Source organism: Sminthopsis crassicaudata, chromosome 1 (genome assembly GCF_048593235.1).
Source record: "Sminthopsis crassicaudata isolate SCR6 chromosome 1, ASM4859323v1, whole genome shotgun sequence".
NCBI classification, from domain to species: Eukaryota; Metazoa; Chordata; class Mammalia; order Dasyuromorphia; family Dasyuridae; genus Sminthopsis; species Sminthopsis crassicaudata.
This window is the reverse complement of record NC_133617.1, coordinates 684,398,348-684,424,306: the sequence shown is the minus strand read 5'-3', so window position 1 is coordinate 684,424,306 and position 25,959 is coordinate 684,398,348. Positions and strand designations below refer to the sequence as shown.

General features: G+C 35.4%; 1 protein-coding gene across 12 annotated transcripts in view; it reads left to right on the top strand.

The window, feature by feature from the left end:
- COBL (cordon-bleu WH2 repeat protein) overlaps positions 1–25,959 on the top strand; it is a 343,248-nt gene that overhangs the window by 82,333 nt on the left and 234,956 nt on the right. For 10 of the 12 annotated variants that reach the window (XM_074283615.1, XM_074283610.1, XM_074283605.1 and 7 more), the window contains one exon: positions 15,967–16,170. In XM_074283615.1, coding sequence (XP_074139716.1) covers positions 15,974–16,170 — 197 coding nt within the window. In that variant the 5' untranslated portion in view covers positions 15,967–15,973. Of the gene's footprint in view, positions 1–6,415; positions 6,641–15,966; positions 16,171–25,959 lie in introns of those variants that run through there. The other 2 variants (XM_074283611.1, XM_074283606.1) reach the window with 2 other exon arrangements.

Here is a 25,959-nt window from a genome sequence, read left to right as displayed (position 1 = left end):
AGGGAAAAGAGAATGATAGAAGGTTATGATCAGGTAAAGGAGTAAAAGAGTTCATCAGTATGAAAGTAGACTATTTATGGGTGATGTAAAAACAAGGATGTTGATCTTTTCTGTGGGTAGCTTTAAGAGGCTTTCAGAATGACATTGGAGTTAAAAAATAAATCATAGGAGGGTCTGGTGGTATCCTCAATAGTAAGGAAGAAGTTCTAAAAACATTTAGATTTAGGGGTAGTGATACAAATCCTAACTCTTCCATGTAAGTACATTCTATGCAACTCTGTTTTATAGTGGAAAAAATAGTATGTGGGTAAGTGGAGAGAAGGAGGCTTTTACTTATTTATCCTTGAGTGCAAAGCCTTTCCACTGAGCTGTATTTGGAGAAGTTCTAAAGTGACTTTGGAGAGACCACTCAATGGTACAATGTACAAAATGCTAGGCTTGGAATTAGAAAAACTTAGTTCAAATACTGCTTCATATATTAGCAGTGTGACTCTGTACAAGGCACTTTATGGGCCTTAGTTTCCTCATTTGAAAAGGGTGATAAATAATAGCACCTAGCTTTCAGATTTGTTGTAAAGCCCAAGTGTGACAGCTTATGTAAAATTCTCTGTAAATATTTAAGTTTTAGAAATATATGTATTACTCCCATTTTACAGTAAAGAAACAAACAAACAAACAAAGACAAACAAAGGTTAGATTACTTGACCAAGAATACATAGTTAGGATCTGAGGGTAGATTTGAATTCAGATCTTTCTGATTTTAGACCCAAGGCTTTATGCACTGCACCATCTCTATGACCAATGTATTTTTCTCTACAAAGCCAAGGTAGATTACTGGTACTTGGGATGTATATACAAAGTAATTCTTATGATTCATCCATAGATCTCCCATTTAAAAAAAAATCTTTTTTTAACTGTAGCAAGCAGGCCTGTCCCATAGCTTGCATTCTTGCACTCAAGGAGAAAGAACTGGATGGAAAGACCCAAACAATGGAGTGAGGAGGTAGGCTCATCATAAAAAATAGTCCATCTACAATTCAGTATCTCAACTCTAGGGCTTCAATAGGGTTGTTTATTGTTGTTGTTATTGTTTGGCTTTGTTCTCAAAGAGACCCATGACATTCAGTGAATGATATTTAAGTGAGGAAGGGTTCTGCAACGTCACTTGCTTCACTTTCCCCTCCAGAGCCATCTGGGTCCAGTGGCCAGATGTGGATCAGGGCACCTGGAGATGGCCCTGGATGCAGTAGAAGACTTTGGGCTTTTTAAGCTAAGATCTTCACTAGATTTCAGCTTGATTAAGTCTGGGCCCATTAAGACTAGGTAGCAATTGAGGCATTTGGGATACCAAGGCTCAGGTTTCCATGATCCCTTTGGGAAACCCAATCCCTATTTTGAGAACCGCCAGACTAGAAGGTTGAGTGTCACATTTTCAGCAGAGTAGTTAAATGTGGCCTTTGCTTCTTGGCAGTGCTCACATAATCTCCTTATTTTGAGATAAACCAACTTTTTCAACTAGATTTCTCTGTTGGCTTTGTCATCTCCTCAGTATTTGAAACTTCACCTTTGTGCCAACCTCAAGTAGAGGAAACAATACTGTGGGGAGTGGGGAGAGGAAGAAATGAAATGTTTTTTTCTTATTGCAATCATGTTTATGTGTCTATGTGTGTCTATACACATATTTATGAACCTACATGCACGCACATCATATTTAAAAGAGGGGACAATGATATATATCCTTAAAATTAGTAAAATTGACATTTCCTCTGCATCTACAAGAAATTTGGATATGGGATTTATTTTTTAAACAAACAGTTTATGGATCATTGTAAAGAACTTCATTGTTTAGCTGGAAAGTAATTTCTAAAATGAAGTTTTTCTTATGTTTTCATCAATTGTTTCAATAGATCGATCCTCCTTTCTCAGAAACTATGAGAAAGAAGGGAGTTGAGGATGGGGGCTGGCGGCTAGGGAGTTGCTGGAAGAGGAGAGGGGAGAGAAGCTGGATTAACTTTCCTGAGAAACTTTCAAGGTTGTGTTCAGTTCAATCAGTTACTGATTATAGTAGAAACTGGCTCATCAGATTTCACTGCTTTTCAGTTATTTACAATAGTAATAAAACCTTGAATGGAATTGTGGGTATTTTTTATCTGTTAGGAGTAGTAATGCATTTCAGAGCTGAACACTTTTAGTTTAGCTCTTATTCTGTGGTTTTAATTTTGGAATCTCTATTGGCTTTGGGCAGCCTAACCTTTCATACTTTATTAGAATTAGATGGCATTCATTTTCCCTTTCCCATCCTTCTTGTGTAGCAGATTCACTCATCTCTCTGTCTGTCTAAGGATGATATTCTTAATTCCCCTCTTGGAGGTTACCACCTTTTCTGTTTCTTCATCTGCCACTGACAATCATAAAGAGTGAAAATCATGCCTTTCACAGCTTTCTTTTTTTTTTTTTTTTTTTTAAATAGTTTTTATTTACCAGATATCTGCAGGGATAATTTTACAACATTGACAATTGCCAAACCTTTTGTACTAATTTTTCCCTCCTTCCCCCCTCCATGGCCAGCTGACCAATACATGTTAATATCTTAAAGTATAAATTAAATGCAATATTAGTATACATGCCCAAACAGTTGTTTTGTTGTACAAAAAAATCGGACTTTGATATAGTGTACAATTAGCCTGTGAAATCTAAAATGCAGGCGGACAAAGGTAGAGGGATTGGGAATTCTATGTAGTGTTTCATAGTCATCTCCTAGAGTTCTTTTGCACAGCTTTCTTTTTAAGCTATATAATGTTATTGATGGCTTTTTATCTTTATATCATAGTCATTTAGGTGGAGAGAGAAATTTTCTCCCTTTTATACTGAACTCTGCCTGGTAAAGAACAATCACAAATGTTTGAGACAATGATAGTACTTAATAATATCTGCCTGTTCTGGTCTGCTAATTCCTTTGCCTCTGCCAGGCACACTGGAACCTTAGAATCGAAAAAAAGGCATATTTAATCATCTCTTTTCAAATAACCTTCACTATTTTTTTTCAATTATTCTAGTTAAGATTACTGTGAATGCGTGTCACTTTGCATCAGTTCATATAGCTCATCCCCTTTTTCTGAACTTCTTATTTTAGTTATTATTTTTCCTCCACAGTAAGATTCCATTAATTCATATGCCAGAGTTTTTGTTGTTTTTTCCCTCAACCATTTTGCAACTAATAGGTTTCTAATTGATTTCCATTTCTTTGCTATCCCTGACAATTCCTGACAAATTATGAATATTTTGATTATATCTATATTTATATGTACATATCTATATCTAGAGACAGAGAGAGTACAGATCCTGATATGTCTTTTGATAGATGGGGAATGTATATTCTAATAGTAAGAGCAACTCATACTTTTAAAGCTGAATTTTAAGCTAAGCAACTCTCTGTTCCTTATTTTGTTAGAGAAATCACATTAATTCAGATCCAAAGTATTTATTAAATACCTGGTGTAATAATAATATTCTTATAGTTATGTTACAGGCACTTTAAAATATTTTTAAACTATAATATTTACTTGTTCCTTGTAACAGTCCTGAGAGAGGTACTATTATTATCTCCATTTTATAGTTGAAGAAACTGAGGCAAACATTAACAAGTTTAATGACTTGCCCAGGTTCATCAACTAGTAGGTGTGAAAAGTGAATTTAGTTCTTCCTGACTTCAGGGCTCCCTCTTTCTCCTCTGCACCAACTATCTGTCTCTAATGTCCTAGAGAGATCTCCATAGGTACGCCTATTCATGAGCTTGCAGTCTAATAGGGGGAAAGATATATACACAAATAACTGATGTGGTATTTTAATATATTATGCTAAATTGTAATAGAACAATTGGGGCAGCTTTAGTTTTGTGTAGACTCGATGATTTTTATAACTCTTCCAGAGTAGGGCAGACCACCAGATTTGAGAGGCAAAGGACAATTCCCAACAATGATTCAATACTGTTGACTTCACCATTTATTATTGCCTCATAGTTCTGGGGATAGAGAAGTCCACTAGACATCATTGCTTGCTGTTGAGTCAGCTGGAAGGCTTTATTTTTGTTGAATGTACTCACTTGGAGTTTAAGGCAGCTGGAAACCTTCAAGGCTTACTGACCATTTACACATGATTGTAAAAAATAGTGATCTATTTGATGACATTGTTTAGTAGAGTTAATAGACCTACATTGGGTTGATAATGCACATGATCTAACAGCTTGGAAAAACATATTGCCAAATGGATACTGATAGTGAAAGAACTTCATCTTGTCTGTGAACTGGTTTGTTGGTTTTTTTTTTCCTTTTGGGGAAGAAAAATACTCCCATAAGAGAGAAGTGCTAAATCACATCAAAGATGGCAAGAACATAAAATAATAGGAAACCAGATTGTAGATATAAGTTATTCTGAAGGACATCATTTATATATGTTAAAATGAGAAAGATGTTGTGTGCTAACAATGTTGCCTGGTCTTAAGAGTCAGGAAGATTTGGACTTCCTGTCTGCCTCTGACACATGTTAGACGTGAGACCTTGAACAGGTTCAATGTAACAAGCAGCTCTTTGGGACTGTGTAAGTTATAGGTGAGTTACAAATTTGCCTTGAAAGTGAGAGTTTACAAAGCGAGTTGTAAATGTTCCATATTGATAAAATTAATCATTCAGTATTAAGTGCCTACTATGTCCTAGGCATTGTACTAAGTATTGGGGATATGAAAAGAAACCCCAAGCTCCCCAAATCATGAAATTATTAGCTAGACCCACTGAAGGAAGAGAATTTTCCACTTTGCAAAAAAAAATCATCTTGGATAAAATTACTTCCCTATAGAAACAATTCAAGATTGACATTTGACAAATTCGCATTTAACTAGCATTTATTAAGTGTCAGGTGATGATGGGATATAGAAACAAAACCAAAACTGCCTTCCCTGAGCTCATCAAATACAGCTAACATGGATTCTTCTCTTTTAGAAAAATCAGAATCAGAGATAAGTGTTAGAAAATTAACTTTGAGAATATCTACTCTAGGAATATCACAATATTTTATTAAAAGTACAATTTCTCAGTGAAGTCACAGGTTCCCTGTGACCTAATCCACTCTCATTTTACAGACACGGATACTGAAACCCATGGGAAAATGAATTTGACCACTGTTATCAGCTATTTAGTGGCTCTGTTCTTTGACCCTCTGGGATTTTTTATCCATGCTTTAAAAGTCTGGAATATTTAGTAAATTGAATAAGAAAAGTATACGTTCTAATTACCCTCCCCCCCCCCCATATGTGTGTTCTCAAACAAGGCAATTGATTTTATCCTAGATAACAGCTAATCATTCTTAACATTCTTAGGCCTATACATTCAAATAAAGGGATATCATTACAAATTGATAATGTCCATTTTTTTTCTTTGCATAATCTATGTTATTCTCCCAGCATTTATCTCCAATTTTCATTCCTTGTCATTAGTATGAGCAAAAATTTGGATGTGAACATAATGGTTTTGGTGAATTTTTCTTGAAAAGCTTCCCTTCCTTCCCCACTTTCTCCCTCTCCCCTTCCTTCTTCCCTCTTCTCTCTCTCCTCCCCTTCTTCTCTCTCTCTCCCCTCCTCCTTCCTCCTTTTCCCTTCTTCTTTTCATCTTCTCCTCCCCTTCTCCTTTTACCTTCCTTATCCCCATGTCCTCCTTTCTCCTTTCTTGGCCCCCTCTCCCCTCTTCCTTTTCCTTCCCCTCTCTTCTCTTTCCCCCTCCCCCTTCCTCTCCCCTCCTTCCTCCCTTCTTCTTTTCCTTCCTTCCTCCCTTCCTCCCTTCCTTCTTCCCACTCCAGCCAAGAGAAGTTGATCAAAATTGAAATAAATTTCTTTGCCAATAGTCCAAAGACTTTCCAAAATGAACTTGACTTGACTTTCATTGTTCTATTCCTTCTCAGTCACAAGATCTTTGGCAAAAGTACCTTAATGATAGAAATAATAACAAAGCCAAGAAGTGTTATAAAATTTGCATAGCATTTTATATTAAATTATCTCATTTGAACCTTACAAGAAGACTGGAATATAGATATTGCAGGAGTTACTATTCCTATTTTACTGATGGGGAAAATGCTTGTCAAGTGATCTGCCCACAGATCCACAACTGGGAAGTGTCAAAGGTAAGATTTGAACTCAAGGCTTCCTGTCTCCAGGTCTAGCATTCTTATCTAATCTCTTACCTGCCTTTCATTCAGGGTAAGGTCTACATAAAGTATACAGCCACTTAGGAAAACATGTAAGTTATTTTAGTTGCATAGCATAGTTTCTGCCATGAGATTAGGACTGGTTGAGTTGCATCAGATTGCACCTTTATTAATAAATAACTAAGCTTGATCCGGCCAAAGGGCTTTGGCTTGTTCTCACTGCCTGCTTCATCCTTGAGTTCTTAATCTGGTGGAGGACAAGGAACTATTTATTCTTTACTTCAGCTCCTTGGCTTCCACTTGCAATGCTATAGGGAAACAGCTTGTGTTTTTTTTTTTTTTTTTTCCTCCTGGAGAAGCTGAATCTCAGGGCTACAGGAAACCACAGCCGGGAAATAAGAGGCAGCTTTGGGACTTGGGAAAACATTGCCAGGTGATTTGTGAACCAGTAAGTTTTCTCATCATCTCCATTTTATTCCATTTGATAAGACTGTTCAAACTTGAACATATTAATACTTGTCTCAGGAAAAAAGATATTGTTTTAGGTAATATCCAGCAATGTGGTGAAACTCTTGTTTTTATCTGATTTTATCATGAATGCATTTGTGCTTGGGTATAGTATAGGTGTAGAAAGGCAACCATTTCCTTGGTTATTGACTAATTTTATCAGTGCTTGGGTAATAGCTGAAGGATTCAGCTTTTTGTTTATTCTGTTGTTTCTTGTGTGAATACAGATCTGCTGCATGGTTGGCTAATAAGCCATTCCCATAAACTAATACTTGGTTTAGAATTTTGTTGATTGTTAAAAGTCTATTATTACATGATTGTTATGACTTTTGTTTTAAAGTTTATGTTAAAAGACAGCATTTTAAATGTAAAACTCTAGTTTGGGAAGTATTTTAAAATTGTTTTGACTGAATCTATATCTCCTTGAGATTCTGCATGGCCTTCTGGTTCAGTGAGTGTTCTGCCACTCCCTCTTTATTTGTTCTGTGTGAGGCACAAAAGGTTTTAAAATCCAAACAGTGAGTAGCAAGTAATTAGTCTGGAAAAATGGGTTATGAAGGCATCCAAATGCCAGGCTGTAGTTGATTCCTAGAGACGCTAGGGAGTCATGGGAGTTTCATGAGCAAGGGAATGATATGGTCACAATCACACTTGAGGAATATCAACTGCCTGGTTTTGAAGCAACACACCAGAAATAGAATAAACCCTTGATTTAGCATCAGAGGACTGCCTTCAAATTCTGAAGTCTGCCTAGACGGACGTCTAGCCTTCTGTGACATGCAAGGTGTCAGGCAACTTTCTTCCTTTAGAAAAGAAGGGAGTTATACCAGATGATGTCCAAGTCTTTTTCCAGCTGTGAATCTTACACTTGGTGGCTTGAAATAGGCTCTTGCTTTTAAGGTAGGAGCAGAGTCTCAACACAAATAGAGGTAGAGCCACTCCCAATTTTGACAACTGACATTTCTATTCATGACAGCTAATCATAAACTCAGGGTTATCAACTCCTGACTTAAGAGATATTTTCATTCCAAACCAAAGAACAACCCTGAATGAATTAAACTGTCTCTGTCTTTTCTGTCAGTCTTGGTCTCTCTCTCTCCCCCCCCCCTTTTTTTTTCTCTCCCTCCCTCTCTGTCTCTCCTGTTCTCCCACTCTCTTTCCTTTTCCCTCTACCCCATATGTCTACCACCTTAGAACTCTTTTGCTCTCTGCTTTAGTCTGACATAATGGTGCTTTCCCAAAGCTTTATTGTCTCTTTTGCTTTCATACTATATTTCAGGTCATCCACTAATGCTCTTGTTTAGCCAGATTGGGCACATACATGACAGTACCTTGGCTGAGGGTTATTCCAGACAGAAAGTAAGATGTAGAAAATAGATACAGAATTTTTGTTCCAGCTGCTAGTTCTGCCGCCAAACATCCAGATATAGGGTAGGATTTAATTAAACACACACACACACACACACACACACACACACACACACACATACACACACACACACTTCATAATCTACCTTATTACAGATCTCCAAAACAGTGTATTCTTTCACTTTTGTTTTAGTTTGATTTATTTTACAAAAGGAGGAATTAACCCTAGTTCCCATTACCTTAGTTTGATTCTATTCCCATTCTTTCTGTATTTGTGTTCATGAAAAACAAGTTGCATCTGTAGATTTCATTCAATTAGAGTTAGTTATTCAGATTGTATCCACCCTTCCTTCATTGTTTCCAGACCCATTATTTTATCATTTCTTCATAAGATCTATTTTCCAATTCATCATCTTTTTTTTTGGCCATTCTTAGTTGCCAAGTTTTCTGGGCTAAAGTCCTCAAGGCAGAATTTTTCCTGCATTTTTGATGTCATTCTTGTAATATTCTAAAACATTAATGAAATCTTCATATATGCTTGCCACCATCCTGAATGTTGCTTTTGTAATTTTATCAGCAAAACATTCTCAAGTGGAGTCAAATCAACAAGTATTTATTGGTATTGTAACGGGAATTGTGTAGAATAGGAAGAAGTATTAAAAAATAGTCCTTTGTTATCAAGGAGCTGCTTCTCTAGCTTTTTTGTCTTTTGCTGGGAGATGGGAATTTATGGAAAATAGGTGATGCACAGAGAGAGACAAATGCTCAACTTTACCCAGAGCACGCAAGGAGAGAATGGGTGGTAGAATAACTTAGATTTATTTACCTATTTTTAATTTAATATTTATTTTTCCCAATTATATGTGAAAATAATTTTCAACATTCATTTAAAAAAATTAAGTTCCAAAATCTCTCCCTTTCTATCGCCCTTCATTAAGAATGCAAGCAATTTGATATAGGTTATACACGTGTAATCATGCAAAGCATTGCCATATTAGTTCTGTTATAAAGGAAAACAAATCTAAATAAAACCCAAGAAAATTAAGAAAGTTAAAAAGTATGCCTTGATTTGTATAGATATTTTGCCAGTTCTTTCTCTGAGGACGGATAGCATTTTTCGTGATAAGTTCTTCAGAGTTCTCTTAAATCATTGTGATGTTTAGAATATCTAAGTCATTCACAGTTGATTATTGTACAATATTGCTGCTACCATGTACAGCATTCTGGTTCTGTTCCTTTCACTTTGCATCAGTTCATGTAAGTCTCTTCAGGTTTTTTCAGTAACTGAGATTTAAAAGAGATACTATGTGACTAGATTAAGCACATGCATTATAATAGTAATAAAAATAGGTGGTGGCTGGACTAGTTCCCAGGGAGTATGAGAATTAAAACAAAGACATCTGCACTGTGATTTGGAGGCACTAGATATATATACTGACCATAGCACAGTAGAAAGAGCCTTTGATTCTGTCTTGATATCTCCTCCCCTTGCTTTTTATAATTAACCACCCAGCCTCTCTCCTAATATCATCCTCTGAACCTTGAAGAAAGTAATTCTAGAATAAGCACATGAGCATCCTGGAAGTCTATAGTGCTAATCTCAGGAAGTCCTACTTTCACACATAATACTAATGAGTCACTTCTTAGTCCTTTGGCAGATCTCTAAGATTGTTGCTACTCTGTAGTCTTGTAAAGTTAATAGGGAGGGATGTGCAACACGGAAGTCAAGAAGATCTTAGTTCAAATTCTGCCTCAGAGACATAATACCTCTGTGACCCTGATCAAGTCATTTAACTTTTTTTAGCCTCAGTTTCCTCACCTGTAAAATGAAACTAATAGAATCTACTTGTCATGAGCATCAACTGAGATAACAAAGTAAAGTACTTTACAAACCTTAACACACTATATAAATGCTAGCTCTTATTGCCATCATCATTATTAGTGCATTTCTTATGTCAGTGAAATCACAGGTCCAGCTCAGCCTATTTTTAGGTAGTGATTAATTCTCCATTTCAAAAATCTATTAAAGGTACTGCCTCAATTGATACAACTATCTATCAAAAGTTGAACAGAATATCTCTTTATATGCCAGTTTTTTTGTTTTTTGTTTTTAGTTATCCTGACATGACTTTTAGCTATCTTTTTAAAGGTGGATAGATTGAATCTTTCAATAACAGTCAATGATGAGGAAACATGGCAATGTATTTCCATAGTTTATTATTCTCCCAAAGCCTTTATTGTTTATAAACTTAGTCAGGATTTTTAGAATGAATTCTTTCTAGTCCCACTCCTTGGTGCCAGAGATATTAGGATGGGATATCACATATATTCAGACCTAGTTGACCATCTACTCTCCCTAATACAACTCAGAAGCAAAGGAAAATTTTGGAGTTCAGAAGTAGAGTTGATTCTTTCATGTTCTTAACTTATAATCACCTCCTAACTCTTAGGAGAATTTCTAAGTAACACTATCTAAAAGAGAAGTCTTTGACCTTTTCTGGGTCAGGGACCCCTTTGGCATTCTGCTAAAGCTTCTTGACCCCTTATATGAATATTTCCTTTTTAATTCAATATTGAAGGAATGCCAAATTTCAGTCAAATATTAGTGAAAATAAAATGTGATTTCCACCATTTAACCTCACAGATTTGAAATCTATCCCTAGATCCTTCTGTGCATCCCAGCTAAATGTAAAAGTAAGTAGTCAGGGCTGTTTGTGAATGGTTATGTGGAAAGCTTCTTTCACGAACTCCTGGTTCCTGAACCCAGTCAATAAACATTTTTAAATACCTATGTGCTAAGCACTGTGCTAGATACAACTGGGCATACAAAGAAAAGTAAGGAAATATCTCTTGGAAGAAATATCGACAGAGAACATTGGAGACAACTATTGAATTCCTTCCAGGTGTCCCAGGGATTGAAGGCTCCACTCTCAGACTAGGTTGCTGCTTGTTCCCAATCAGGAGCATGGTCTTCTTTTATTCTGAATGATTTTGAAAAACTCTTTTCCCAAAATTCCTCCAGTAAGGGCTTAATATAGCACTATTGTTGAGTCGATAAATAAGCCTACCCAAACTGGTGGCTCAATAAAGATAATCATAATAAAAAAAATTGATGATCCTTGGAACTGGAAGCATTTTATTCTGATTATTATTCCCATGTGCTGTCCTGAGGGTTTGAAGCATGCTGGCTTCCAGTGAGAGAATCACAATGATTCTGAGCAGCCAGAATGAGTTTCATTTTCTACAAGAGCAACATAAAGCAGGCAGGGTGTGGAAAGGTTTCTTATACATTTTTGTTTAAGCAATTATTGTCTCTGATCTTTTGTGCCAAAGGAAGACGGGGATTAAAACATCTTAGACAAGGAGAAATCTTGAACTCCCCATAAATCCTCAGGTCATTCCATTGATTTATATTTCCTAAGTGGACTGGTGTTGATTGCATCCATGATTTTTAGGGTGTGCCTTCCTTTTCTTATAAGGAAATAACACAAGATTTTTAAGTTCCCACAGATGATAGTACTTAAATACACATGTTATTGTTTTGACCTGTGGGTTTGGAGCATGGATGCAAACCAATGATGTACTCAGATTGTCATAAAGCATTTGCAGGGCTTAGCACAGAGTTGTTGTTCAGTTATATCTGACTTTTCATGACCCCATTTTGGGGTTTTCTTGGCAAAGATACTGGAGTAGTTAGCCATTTCCTTAACATTTATTGACTGGCTTTCATTTGGATTGTAGTTACGTCTAGACAATATCAATTCCCTGATATTTGGAATTGTAGATCTTTAGTTGCTTTCAGCTAACCATAAGGTATTGTCTACTTTATGCATTTTGTGCACTTGGATTACACACATTATGCATATCTCATTTTATATTTTTCTTAGTGTATTTAATAGTGCTCAACATAGCAGTGAACTTAAAAAACCCTAGGCTTTGGTGAAAACTCAACTTGGAAAGGTTGAGGCTCTGTTGGCCATGGTGTAAATTGTCTCTTTGTGGAATAGTGAATATAATGGTAAATTTAGGAAGACTTGAGTTCGAATCTCCCATCACTTATTATATAAACACTTAAGCTGTGTCAGCCTGCTTTCTAATGGATCAAATAGGTATAATTACAAACCCTGCACTTATCTCAAGATTGTTTGGATCAAAAGTGATAAAGTGATGTAATTTGTTCTTTGTTGTAGAAAGGGACCATGACACCACAAAAGTGATATCATGGCTTGCAAGTGAGGCAAGACTGCAATTTCCCACTTTATTCTCTCCTCAGAACCATCTGGGTCTAGTGGCACAGAGCAGGATGCCTGGAAACGGCCCTGTTAACAATGGAAGGTCTTGACCTTTTTTAGCTAAAGTCTTTCTCAGGTCTCAATATGTTTGAGGTAATGCCTATTCAGTGATTAAAGTTGGGTAAGAAATGAGACAAAGAATAGCTTCTTTTACCTAATCCAAAATAAAAATCAATCTGGGAGGGAGGGAAAGTACTTGGTGAAACTGAAAGAGTTACATCAATGGTAACTATTATTAAAGTGCAAACATACATAAATATATAATTAATATGTAGACCAGCTCTTCCACTTAGACATACGTGACAGTTTAAGTAACATTCCCAGCATTCTAGATTGGTGACATGAAGCAGCAGAAATAATTTTATTTTATAAATAACTTTTGGGAGTGACATATCCAGATTTTTTAAACTTGTTGGGAATAATGAATATATCATTTGACTCTCCAGTGATTCATGCCCTAACATAGCAACCTGGACATACTTAAACAGCTTTTTGTGTTCAATTTCTGGGTGTGTATAGGCAGGAAAGAACTTCATTAGCTCTTTCTTTGTCTCACCAGCAAAGTTCCAGATAGGTTCGTAGTCGTCTCTCAGAAAGAACCCAGCTAGGGCTTGGAAGATTGTATTAAGAATTGCATCTCATAAAATGGGCATTAATGCCATCCTTTGCTGTCTCTGCTCACAAACTTTTTAATCCTAACTCAACAATAAAAAATTCATTTAAGTTGTCACAAAATGAATCTCAGTGCAAAGCCAGCAGCATTTTATTTAACAAATGTATCATCTTAATTAGCAAGAATCCAACGTGCTATTTTTTTTGCAATTGAATCATGCAACCAATGTCTTCATCCATTCCATAATTGTTGTTTAATTTCCTTAATGCATTGAACCAGAAAATAGTTTACCCCTTGAATGTAAGCTAATTTGAAAGAATGGAGAGAAAAACAATGGGGCTCTGAAATATCCCTGGCCTAAGTAGTTAATGGATTAATCACTGTTCTTTATTGAATCCCAATAATTTGCCTAGTTCCTAGGAGTTCAATGAATTACGAATCCAGTGAATGGACCTGGATTTAGAAAGGCTTCAGCTGGGATGTAAAGAGAGGAACTAACTAGTTGAATGACTTTGGGCAAGTCAATTAAATTCTCCAAGCTTTGATTTTTTTAATATGGTGATAAGAATAATAGTACTTGCATTATATATCTTACATAATTATTGGGAGATTTAAATTAAATGATAAATTTAAAATACTGGATGTTAGCATAGTGGGAAGATAATGAAATTCTACTATGAAGGCAGAAGGAAATGCTGGCAGCTACTATTAAGGGAGAATACTTCATTTTTCCACTACAGAGGCCCCGCACATTTTTAAATACTGAGTGCCCATGTTGGGGTAACCTATACACATCAGTATGGATGTAGAATGACAGAACTAAGGGAAGCACTCAAAGGAATAAATGAATCATCCCAGGAATTAAGGAAGCATTTTCATAAGAGAAATATCGTGGACTCTTAATGAGTAAGAAATGTATGTGAGCAAAATTGTGGGAATCTTCCCTAAAGGGAACCAACAGACTGTGTCCTATCACATATATACAAATCTTGTGTATCAAAGGGAATTGGCAGCAAACTTTTATTAAATGCCTGCTCTGTTCCCGGCACTGTTCTAGCAGTGGGGACAAAAAAGACAAAAGGGAGACATGCCCATATGAAAAAAAAGTGTTATGTATGTATACATACGTACATATATGTGTGTATAATGTATATGAGCCATAAAAAGAATATATATTTTATATATGACATAATTCAAATGGCATATATTAAATGACTAATGAGCAGGGTACATAAGTAAGTGCTGTCCAAGGAGGGTTTCAGATTTTGGAAAATGAGTTGACCCTTAAGTATTACTTAAGAAGAATTTCCTTAATATATTGTTTCACTCAGTCCTCCTTGGAAAGACTTCATTTGAAGGATAAGATTTAGAGAGAATACACAAAATCCTCCATGAAGAGTAGATATGGAACTAAAGCTGAGAGGAGATTGGGATGCTCTGTGTAGTTCTGCCTAGTCAAATCCAAGGGAGTTAATGGGGTTCCTAAGAGGGGAAAAAAGAAGGCTGAGCACATAACTTTTGAGGATTTATTGATAGAAAAATAACATTTGCAAAGTGAAATTTTAGCAAGGCTGATTGGGTGTGTCAAATTAATTAGAGAGTATAAGGAATAGGGGTATATAAGGAGTAGGGAAAAATATAAGAATAAATTGAACTAAAGTGGTAAGTGATGGAAATGGAATGGAAAAGAAATGATGGATGAGAGATTTTGAGAGAAATATCAACAGGAGTTAGTGATTTGGGGAAACTATTGAAAGAAGAGAGTAATTTCTCACTATAGAACTTAAAAGAACTTTATACAAAATATGCACTCAATAAATGTTTATTAACTGAATCAATTAATTTCTAACAAATATTTGCTTATTTGTGGGTCTGCTATGGGCAGTGTAATTCAGCATTTTTCTGAGCTGCAAGCCTCCACATCCAATTGTTATGCATCTATTTAGAGAGTGAATAATTATCCTTATTATAGCTTGTATACTTTATGATCAAGATGTCATAGAAACTTTATAAAAATATTTTAAAGTGAAATATGAATTATTTTGGAGGTGTTTCTGTTATTTATTTTTTACTCTTACTTTCAGCAGATTAAGAAAAAGATCATGAGTCTCTTTTCTTAGTCCTGATGGTTAAGTAATTAGTAGTATGACTGAGTTAACTCATTTTTAGAATTTTAGTTTAAGATGAAAGAGACTTTAGAAGTTATCTAGTTCAGTCTTCCCTCTAATTTTACATATGAGGAAACTAAGACATGGGGATGGAGGTTAAGTGATTTGGGAATCACACAAGTAGTTGACTTTGGGCCTCTGTTAAGAGCCACCCCATTTTATAGTTAAGAAAACAAACATTGAAGTTGTCACCACAGTATGAAATAATAAACAAGCAAACATTTTTGAAGTAGATTTTTCTTAAGTTCTTGAAAATCATTTGCATAATTCTTTGAGAATTTTTTAATACATGGTACAATAGTGGGGAAATGCTCATCTGGAGTTTAGGCAATTTAGATTCTGCTTTTGGTTTCCCCAATATTTTTATCATGACCTAAGAAGAGTAACTTTATCTTCTTCTGAACCTCAGTTTCCTCCTCTGAACCAGAGAATCTAATCTAATAAGCTCTTCTGACTGGGAGTACATTTGTTTGATATTTTGCAGGGGAGTGATTCATGCTTCAAGTACCAATTGAATTAAATTTTCTGAGATTCTGTGAGCCCTAGACAGGATTAGTAAATTGCTACTAACAAAAGTCTTCTCACCTAATAAACCATCTGAAATGACTGAGGGGATGGTTTCAGAAAAAGCTGGGAAGACTTATATGAACCAGTGTTGAACAAAATTAGAAGAACTAGAGTAACTTATACAGTAACAATAATATAATAAAGACAAGTGGCTCTGAAGATGGAATTAAGGTTTATGAATATATTTTTACAAGAAAAATAGGTTATAACTGGAGAAAAATAATATTTCTGAACATTTCTGTTGTCTTCTATTTTCTAGGAGGAAGATGAAAGCTCGGGCTCCTCCTCCTCCTGGAAAGCCATCTACAACAAACATCCACAGTGATCAGAAACCAAACAGGGACTTGGGAATCATCCCACAGCAGAACCTTGTCAACATGAAAGAAAACCTGAGGAGCAGCATGGTGGACATCACTGTGGTTTTACCCAATGGATTGGAAATTAAAAGTGCTGTCAATGGGAGGTGAGAGTTTGTCCTTCCTTGAATTCTTTGATGGGGCATAAGAAAATGGATGTTACAAGGTCAGCAGCCTCTGATTGGTTAGCCCAGCCCCATGGCTGCCACTCTGCATCCAGGAGGGCTTGAGGTGATCAGTTCTTTTCTGGAATAGATCTAGGTTATTTATCCCTGCCATTTGTCATTCTAGATTAGAATAAGGATTAGTTCCTGCTTTTGGACAAGTGTAGAGTCAAGATTTCCAATAGGAACCCCATTTGCCAACTCTAAGCTTACAAACATTAATTCTCATAAATCAAAACCCAATCCACTTTATTGTTGCCCTTGAATTGGAGATAAATTCAGGATCAGGATGATATGTAAAACACTCTGTGCTAAGTAAAAGAGATACACAGATGAAATAAAGTAATTCTTTCCCTCAAAAGAGTTTATACTCTACTGGGATACAATGGGCATAAATATATAAAATAACTGTATTACATATAAGTTTAGACTAGTTTCACAAGGGATAGAGAACCCATCTACTTTGTACAAGTTGCTCTCTACTAAATTTCACATCCTCTGAACTATACCAGAATAAGGAGCTTGGATTAAATGACTTAAGTGTGAATGTCTGTTTTACTGAGTGTCAAACTTTAAATATTTTAAAATTTTTATTTTATTTTGAATAGCCATAAGGTGATGATTATTCATTATCTTCTTGTGTACTTTTTTGGTCTAATTTGTTGTTTTCTTGGTTTAAATTCATATGTTGAATTAAAAATGTCAGAATCTAGGTTAAAATAAAAGAAAGGAGAAGTAAAAATCTATTTTACAAAAGAAATACAATAAGAAAAAAGTCACTATAACTCTTTTGGGGTTACCTATCCATGTGAGCAGAGAGGGGGAACAAAAACAAAAGGAATCTCACTTGCAAGTAGTTTCAACATTTAATCAAAGTCTGTTTCCAGAACCAAAGGACTTGAACAAGTTTTATTGAATCAAGAATCTTTCATAAGAAAAGACAGATTATTTGTTTCAACCTCTACTCAAATCTTGAATCCTTTTGTTTCAGAACAGTTGTTGACATGTTCTTTGACACTTTAAGACTATGAATTGATTAGTTGGGTGATTCAGTAGATATCAAGAAGTCAAGAAGAATAATTCGTAAAGGTGTTGCCTAAATCAATTTTAATTTTTTATGAAATGCCCCTTACTTTATAAATTGAAGAAGTGTTGCCATTTGGAAAGTTGAAAGAATGTCTATCCTCACAATAATAATTACCTTAAATACATATTTTTAATAATTTAATATTTTTAACCTTTTGCTGTTATGAGTTTTTATGGTCAGGTACAAATTCAGACGTCTGGTACTGAGATGAAATATTATACTTCTTTTTAAATAATGCATTTCTTTCTTCAAAGTTATCAAAAATAACAGCAATAATCTCAGGTCTCATGTCAGATTAAATGAATCACAAGAAGACAACAAACTGCCCACTCTAGCAGGTTGTGAGGATGATAGATTCTTCTGGTGTGTCAGCTTTGTCTTTGCTTTAGATTTTAGTCATATTCTGTAATAATACAAAAGAGACCTGGAGGCAAAGTCCTATATCTTGTTTAAAATAGCAATTTTGAATTTTTTCCTGAGCATTAAACATCTTATTGTCTTACTTTTATGTTTTTTATTCAGTGGAATTTGTAAAAACACAGAAGCTTCTGGATAAAATAATAGCAACAACAATATTGGCTAACATTTATATAGTGTTTTAATATTTGCAGAGCTCTTTACCTATATTGCCTCTTATCTTCCCCATTTTGCTAATAAGGAAATTGAAAGTGAGAGAATTTAAGTGAGTACCTAGTGGTAACACAGCTAATAAGTGAAGCAGTAATTTTACTTAGATTTTCCTGATTCTGAGGGGGGGAGGGTACTCTGTTCAATCACTTCATTTTCTAATTATATTAACTGTGAAACAAACTTAGTTCTCTGACTCTCAGACTTATTCTTTCTGCACATTTTTGCTAGCTGGTTAGAAAAAAAAATGGGTAGTAATTCAACACTAATGCTCCTAAGTAGTAAACATACATGCAATATCTCAAACAGCCCATTTTGGGTTATTCCTTTGTCCAGACATATATATCTAATATAATCATAATCATAATCATCATAATAATATAAAATAAATAAATGAAATCTCCAGTCCATCTTAGACTTTTATCCAGTTCTATATAGTGATCAGGGACAAGGGAATTAGACAGGAAATGTATTTGCTATTTTTAAAAAATTTGCTTTGGAATGTTTGCATTGACTTCATAAAATGACTTGATTATGGGAACTAGCCACCTAGTGCTCAACCTACATATCCTTTCTCATAAGAAGGATTTACTTAATGTTGATGAAAATTATTTGAATACTTGTTGAATTAATCTAACATGTGAAGAGTTGATCTTTGAAGAGAAAACCGTGTGTTTGAAGAGTTATATTTTAATGTAGACAATCAGCTACATCTGGAGTATATTTAAAAAGAGATGATAAAAGGAGAGGTTTCCTCCTTTGTAATAGAGTGGCTTTTTCTTTTGAGTGTACAAATCGCTGAGCGTGACACCTTATAGCAGTATAGAGATTTTATGTCCTAGTTCTCATATAACTTAAAAGGTCCCTCTGTAGGCTTCAGGTGTCACTGGACTGTGTCAGGTCATTGGGTATCCCAGCCTCTACAGGAAATAATAGACTGGCTTACCACTGGTGAGAGAATTTCCTTTCTCAGTGAAGGGAACCAGACACCTATTGTTCATGTGACGTTGACCCTTGTGTTCCTTCTATTATGGTACAGGGAAGATCCTGGCGCTCCTTCAGACCAGTCCTTGATACCATGTACAGTTTGTCATAGCTCCTTCAAAAATCTGAAATATTGAACTCACTGTAAATGGAAGACTTTATTGCTGTGATTGTGGTGATAGTTGATCTTACTTTACATTAGTATGTACTTTACAATACTTGACAAAAGGAATAAACTAAAAAAATAGATTTCTGAGCCCTGTCTCAAATTAAAAAAAAACAAAACAAAACAAAAGAATGAACTTTTAAAGGGAAATGAACTATTTAAGACTCAAAGTTAATAAATAGGGAAACTATCTCAGACTTTTATTTAGAAAATCCATCTGAAAAGTGGTTTTGGGAGGAGGCAGTAGGAATTAAACTCTATATTTTACGAGACCTCTAGGTGTCCCAGTGATAGATCTATGGGCTTGGAGTCAGGAAGTTAGCTGATAAGAATAAAAATAAATTGAGAATCATACACAAGTAAATACTGTTTTAAGCATTTGTGATTTTGTTTGTGGATATAGTACTTCCATTGAAACAGAGTGAAATCCCCCTAAAAATAACTAAGATACTGTAGAGGTTTGCTATGGTTGAAAAATTTGTCATAGTGTGTCCAACCTTGTGATGAGCCTTCTAAACTTTGGCAATGGTAACGATCAGTGACAGTGAGAGTGACAATGGTGGGAGTGATGTCAGCTTCCTTTTATTCGGCACTATACAGTTTGTTTACCACTTTGCACATATTATCCCATTTGAGTCTTTTTTTTTTTTTTTTTTTTTTTAAATTTTTTATTTTATTTTATAATTATAACATTTTTATAACATTATTATATAATTATAACATTTAATTATAACATTATAACATATGCATGGGTAATTTTTTTACAACATTATCCCTTGCACTTACTTCTATTCAGATTTTTTCCCTTCCTCCCCCAACCCCCTCCCCCAAATGGCAAGCAGTCTTATATATGTTAAATATATTACAGTATAATTTAGATACAATATATGTGTGTAGAACCGAATTTTTTGTTGCACAGGAAGAATTGGATTCATAAGGTAAAAATAACAGTTTACATTCATTTCCCAGTGTTCCTTTTCTGGATGTAGCTGGTTCTGTCCATCATTAATCAATTGGAATTGGATTAGTTCTTCTCTATGTTGAAGAAATCCACTTCCATCAGCATACATCCTCGTACAGTATCATTGTTGAAGTGTATAATGATCTTCTGGTTCTGCTCGTTTCACTCAGCATCAGTTGATGTAAGTCTCTCCAAGCCTCTCTGTATTTCTCCTGTTGGTCATTTCTTATAGAACAATAATATTCCATAACATTCATATACCATAGTTTACCCAACCATTCTCCAATTGATGGACATCCATTCATCTTCCAGCTTCTAGCCACTATGAAAAGGACTGCCACAAACATTTTGGCACATACAGGACCCTTTCCCTTCTTTAGTATTTCCTTGGGATATAAGCCCAGTAGTAGTATGGCTGGGTCAAAGGGTATGCACATTTTGATAACTTTTTGGGCATAATTCCAGATTGCTCTCCAGAATGGTTGGATTCTTTCACAACTCCACCAACAATGCATCAGTGTCCCAGTTTTCCCACAGCCCCTCCAACATTCATCGTTATTTGTTCCTGTCATCTTAGCCAATCTGACAGGTGTGTAATGATACCTCAGAGTTGTCTTAATTTGCATTTCTCTGATCAACAGTGACTTGGAACACTCTTTCATATGAGTGGAAATAGTTTTAATTTCATCATCTGAAAATTGTCTGTTCATATCCTTTGACCATTTATCAATTGGAGAATGGCTTGATTTCTTATAAATTAAAGTCAATTCTCTGTATATTTTGGAGATGAGGCCTTTATCAGAACCTTTAACTGTAAAAATTTTTTCCCAATTTGTTACTTCCCTTCTAATCTTGTTTGCATTAGTTTTGTTTGTGCAGAAACTTTTTAATTTGGTGTAATCAAAATGTTCTATTTTGTGATCAATAATGGTCTCTAGTTCTCCCTTGGACACAAACTCCTTCCTCCTCCACAAGTCTGAGAGGTAAACCATCCCATGTTCCTCCAATTTATTTATGATTTCGTTCTTTATGCCTAAATCTTGGACCCATTTTGATCTAATCTTAGTATGTGGTGTTAAATGTGGGTCCATGCCTAGTTTCTGCCATACTACTTTCCAGTTTTCCCAGCAGTTTTTGTCAAATAATGAATTCTTATCCCAAAATTTGGGATCTTTGGGTTTGTCAAACACTAGATTGCTATTTTTATTCACTATCTTGTCCTGTGAACCTAACCTATGCCACTGATCAACTAGTCTATTTCTTAGCCAATACCAAATGGTTTTGGTGACTGTTGCTTTATAATATAGCTTTAAATCAGGTACACTTAGACCACCTTCCTCTGACTTTTTTTTCATTAGTTCCCTTGCAATTCTTGACCTTTTATTCTTCCATATGAATTTTGTTGTTATTTTTTCTAGGTCATTAAAATAGTTTCTTGGGAGTCTGATTGGTATAGCACTAAATAAATAGATTAGTTTGGGGAGTATTGTCATCTTTATTATATTCGCTCGGCCTATCCAAGAACATTGAATGTCTTTCCAATTATTTAAATCTGACTTTATTTTTGTGGCAAGTGTTTTGTAATTTTGCTCATATAATGCCTGACTCTCCTTTGGTAGATATATTCCCAAATATTTTATACTATCGACTGTTATTTTGAATGGAATTTCTCTTTGTATCTCTTGCTGTTGGATTGTGTTGGTAATGTATAAAAATCCTGAGGATTTATGTGGATTTATTTTGTATCCTGCGACTTTGCTAAAATTCTGAATTATTTCTAATAGCTTTTTAGCAGAGTCTTTGGGGTTCTCTAAGTATACCATCATGTCATCTGCGAAAAAGTGACAATTTGATTTCTTCATTTCCTACTCTAATTCCTTGGATCTCTTTCTCGGCTCTTATTGCCAAGGCTAGAGTTTCTAGTACTATATTGAATAGTAATGGTGATAGTGGGCAACCTTGTTTCACTCCTGATCTTACAGGGAAAGGTTCTAGTTTATCACCATTACATATGATATTTACTGAAGGTTTTAAATATATGCTCCTTATTATTTTAAGGAATAGTCCATTTATTCCTATACTCTCAAGCGTTTTTAGTAGGAATGGATGTTGGATTTTATCAAATGCCTTTTCTGCATCTATTGAGATGATCATATGGTTTTTATTAATTTGATTATTAATATGGTCAATTATACTAATAGTTTTCCTAATATTAAACCAGCCCTGCATTCCTGGTATAAATCCCACTTGGTCATAGTGTATTATACTGGGGATGATTTTCTGAAGTCTATTTGCTAATATCTTATTTAAGATTTTAGCATCAATATTCATTAAGGAAATTGGTCTATAGTTTTCTTTCTCAGTTTTCGATCTACCTGGTTTAGGTATCAGTACCATGTCTGTGTCATAGAAGGAATTTGGTAGGACTCCTTCAATCCCTATTTTTTCAAATAGTTTACATAGCATTGGAGTTAGTTGTTCTTTAAATGTTTGGTAGAATTCACCTGTAAATCCATCTGGTCCTGGGGACTTTTTCTTAGGAAGTTGGTTAATAGCTTGGTCTATTTCTTTTTCTGAGATGGGACTATTTAGACTACTTACTTCTTCCTCTGTTAATCTGGGCAAGCTATATTTTTGAAGGTATTCTTCCATTTCATTTAAGTTATCGAATTTATCGGCATAAAGTTGAGCAAAGTAGCTTCTAACTATTGTTCTAATTTCCTCTTCATTAGTGGTGAGTTCACCCTTTTCATTTTCAAGACTATCAATTTGCTTTTTCTCTTTCCTTTTTTTAATCAGGTTTACTAAGGGTTTGTCTATTTTGTTGGTTTTTTCATAAAACCAACTCTTAGTTTTATTAATTAATTCAATAGTTTTTTTACTTTCAATTTTATTAATCTCACCTTTTATTTTTTGAATTTCAAGTTTTGTGTTTGTCTGGGGGTTTTTAATTTGTTCCTTTTCTAGCAATTTTAGTTGTAAACCCAATTCGTTGGCCCTCTCTTTCTCTATTTTATGCAGGTAGGCCTGTAGAGATATAAAACTTCCCCTAATTACTGCTTTGGCTGTATCCCACACATTTTGGTATGATGTCTCATTATTGTCATTTTCTTGGGTGAAGTTATTAATTATGTCTATGATTTGCTGTTTTACCCAATCATTCTTTAGTATAAGATTATTTAGTTTCCAATTATTTTTTGGTCTATTTTCCCCTGGCTTTTTATTAAATGTTATTTTGATTGCATTATGGTCTGAAAAGGATGCATTTACTATTTCTGCCTTACTGCATTTGATTTTGAGGTTTTTATGCCCTAGTATATGATCAATTTTTGTATAGGTTCCATGAACTGCTGAGAAGAAAGTATATTCCTTTCTGTCTCCATTTAGCTTTCGCCAAAGATCTATCATATCAAACTTTTCTAGTATTCTATTTACCTCTTTGACTTCTTTCTTATTTATTTTGTGGTTTGATTTATCGAATTCTGAGAGTGCAAGGTTGAGATCTCCGGCTATTATAGTTTTGCTATCTATTTCCTCTTGCAGCTCTCTTAATTTCTCTTTTAAGAATTTAGATGCTGCACCACTTGGTGCATACATGTTTAATATTGATACTGCTTCATTATTGATGCTTCCCTTTAGCAGGATATAATGCCCTTCCTTATCTCTTTTAATTAGATCAATTTTTGTTTTTGCTTGATCTGAGATGAGGATGGCTACTCCTGCTTTTTTGGTTTTGCCTGAAGCATAATAGATTCTGCTCCACCCTTTTACTTTTAGTTTGAATGTCTCATCCTGTTTCAGGTGTGTTTCCTGTAAACAACATATAGTAGGATTCTGACTTTTAATCCAGTCTGCTAACTGCTTCCTCTTTATGAGGCAGTTTGCCCCATTCACATTTATGGTTAGAAGGACTAATTCTATATTGCTTGCCATCCTATTAACCCCTGCTTATGCTTTTCCCCTTTCCTTCCCTTTTACCCTCCTATCCAGTATTAAACTGGTAAACACCACTTGCTTTTCACAGCCCTCCCTTTTTAGGATCCCTCCCCCACCTTAAAGATCCTCCCCTTATTTTACCCCTTTTCCTCAAAATTACTGTATTCCCTTCCCCTTAGCTTACTCCTTCCCTTTCACTTTTCAATGAAGTGGAAGAAGTTTCACCATAAATTGAATATGTCTATTGATACACGCTATGTTCATCTCCCTCCTTTCTTTCTCTCAGATATAATAGGTTACCTTTGCCTCTTCATGAGATGTAGTACCACCACTTTATACTTTTTTATGATATAATCTCCTTTCCACCTCTAGTTTCTAAGACAAATTGTACATATGTTCTTTACATATTTTTTTGACAGAAGTATAGTTCTCAAGATTTCTTTTTACCTTTTTTAGAAGTCTCTTGAGTTCTGTATTTGAAGATCAAACCTCTTATGTAGGTCTGGTTTTTTCATCAAAAATAGATGGAATTCATTTATTTCGTTAAATGTCCATCTTCTTCCCTGGAAAACGATGCTCATTCTTGCTGGGTAAGTTATTCTTGGCTGCATACCAAGTTCCTTAGCCTTTCGGAATATCATGTTCCAGGCCCTGCGTTCTTTTAATGTGGACGCTGCTAGATCCTGTGTTATCCTTATTGTGGATCCTCCATATCTGAATTGTTTTTTTCTAGCAGCTTCCAATATCTTTTCCTTTGTCTGATGGTTCTTGAACTTGGCCACTATATTTCTTGGCGTTTTGATTTTAGGGTCCCTTTCAGTAGGTGATCGATGAATTTTCTCAATGTCTATTTTACCCTCTGTTTCCAAAACGTCTGGGCAGTTCTCTTTGATAATTTCCTCGAAAATGGTGTCCAAGCTCTTTTTTTCCTCCCATTTTTCAGGGAGTCCGATTATTCTCAAATTGTCTCTCCTGGATCTGTTTTCCAGGTCTGTTGTCTTTCTGGTAAGGTACTTGACAGTCTTTTCAATTGTTTCATTTCTCTGGTTTTGCTTGACTCCCTCTTGGTTTCTCCTTGAGTCATTCATTTCTACTTGTTCCAGTCTAATTTTCAATGATGTATTTTCTTCACTCACTTTTTTTATATCTCTTTGTAATTGTCCAATTGAGTTTTTATCTTCTATGGAATTTTTTTCCATTGTATCCATTTTATTTTTTAGAGAGCTGATTTCTTTTTCCAGCTCACTAATCCTGTTTTCCTTGGAGTTGTTTACCTTTTCCAGCTCACTAATCCTGTTTTCCTTGGAGTTGTTTACCTTTTCCAGCTCACTAATCTTGTTTCTCAATGATTTGATTTCTTTATCCATTCTGTCTTTGAATGCATGGGATGACTTCTCCAGGCTCTCTTGCCAAGCTTCCCTTTCCTTTTCCCATTTCTCCTCCAGCTCTCTTGTGAGAGCCTTTTTGATTTCCTCTATGAGGTTCTTTTGTATTGAGGAGCAGCTTATATCCCTCCCAGGGGATACATCTGGGGACAGTCTGTTCCTAGTCTCCTCAGCATTTGAAGTCTGCTCCCTCTCCACACAGAAGCTGTCAATGGTTAGAGCCCTTTTGAATTTTTTGTTCATTTTGTCAGAGTAGGAATCAAAGAAAACAAACTGACAAGAGAAACAATTGGTCTGTTTTGCGGGGGATAGGGCTGGATGTTATTAATGGGCTTCCTCTACAGACTGGGGGTAGGGCAGCAGAGAGCCACTAACAGAACAGCAATGACTGTACTGAGTCTGCGCTCTGAGGCTCCGAGAACGCACCGAGTCAGTCCAGGTGGGGGTTGGGGGTGGCCGGGCTCTGAGAGACGCTGGCTTTCTGGGGTTTTAATCTTCACCTCCGGTGTTTACACCCTCTCTGCTGCTCCTGGCTTGCTGTCAAGACGGAGCATCCACACTGGGGCAAAAGCCCTTTCGCAGAAAT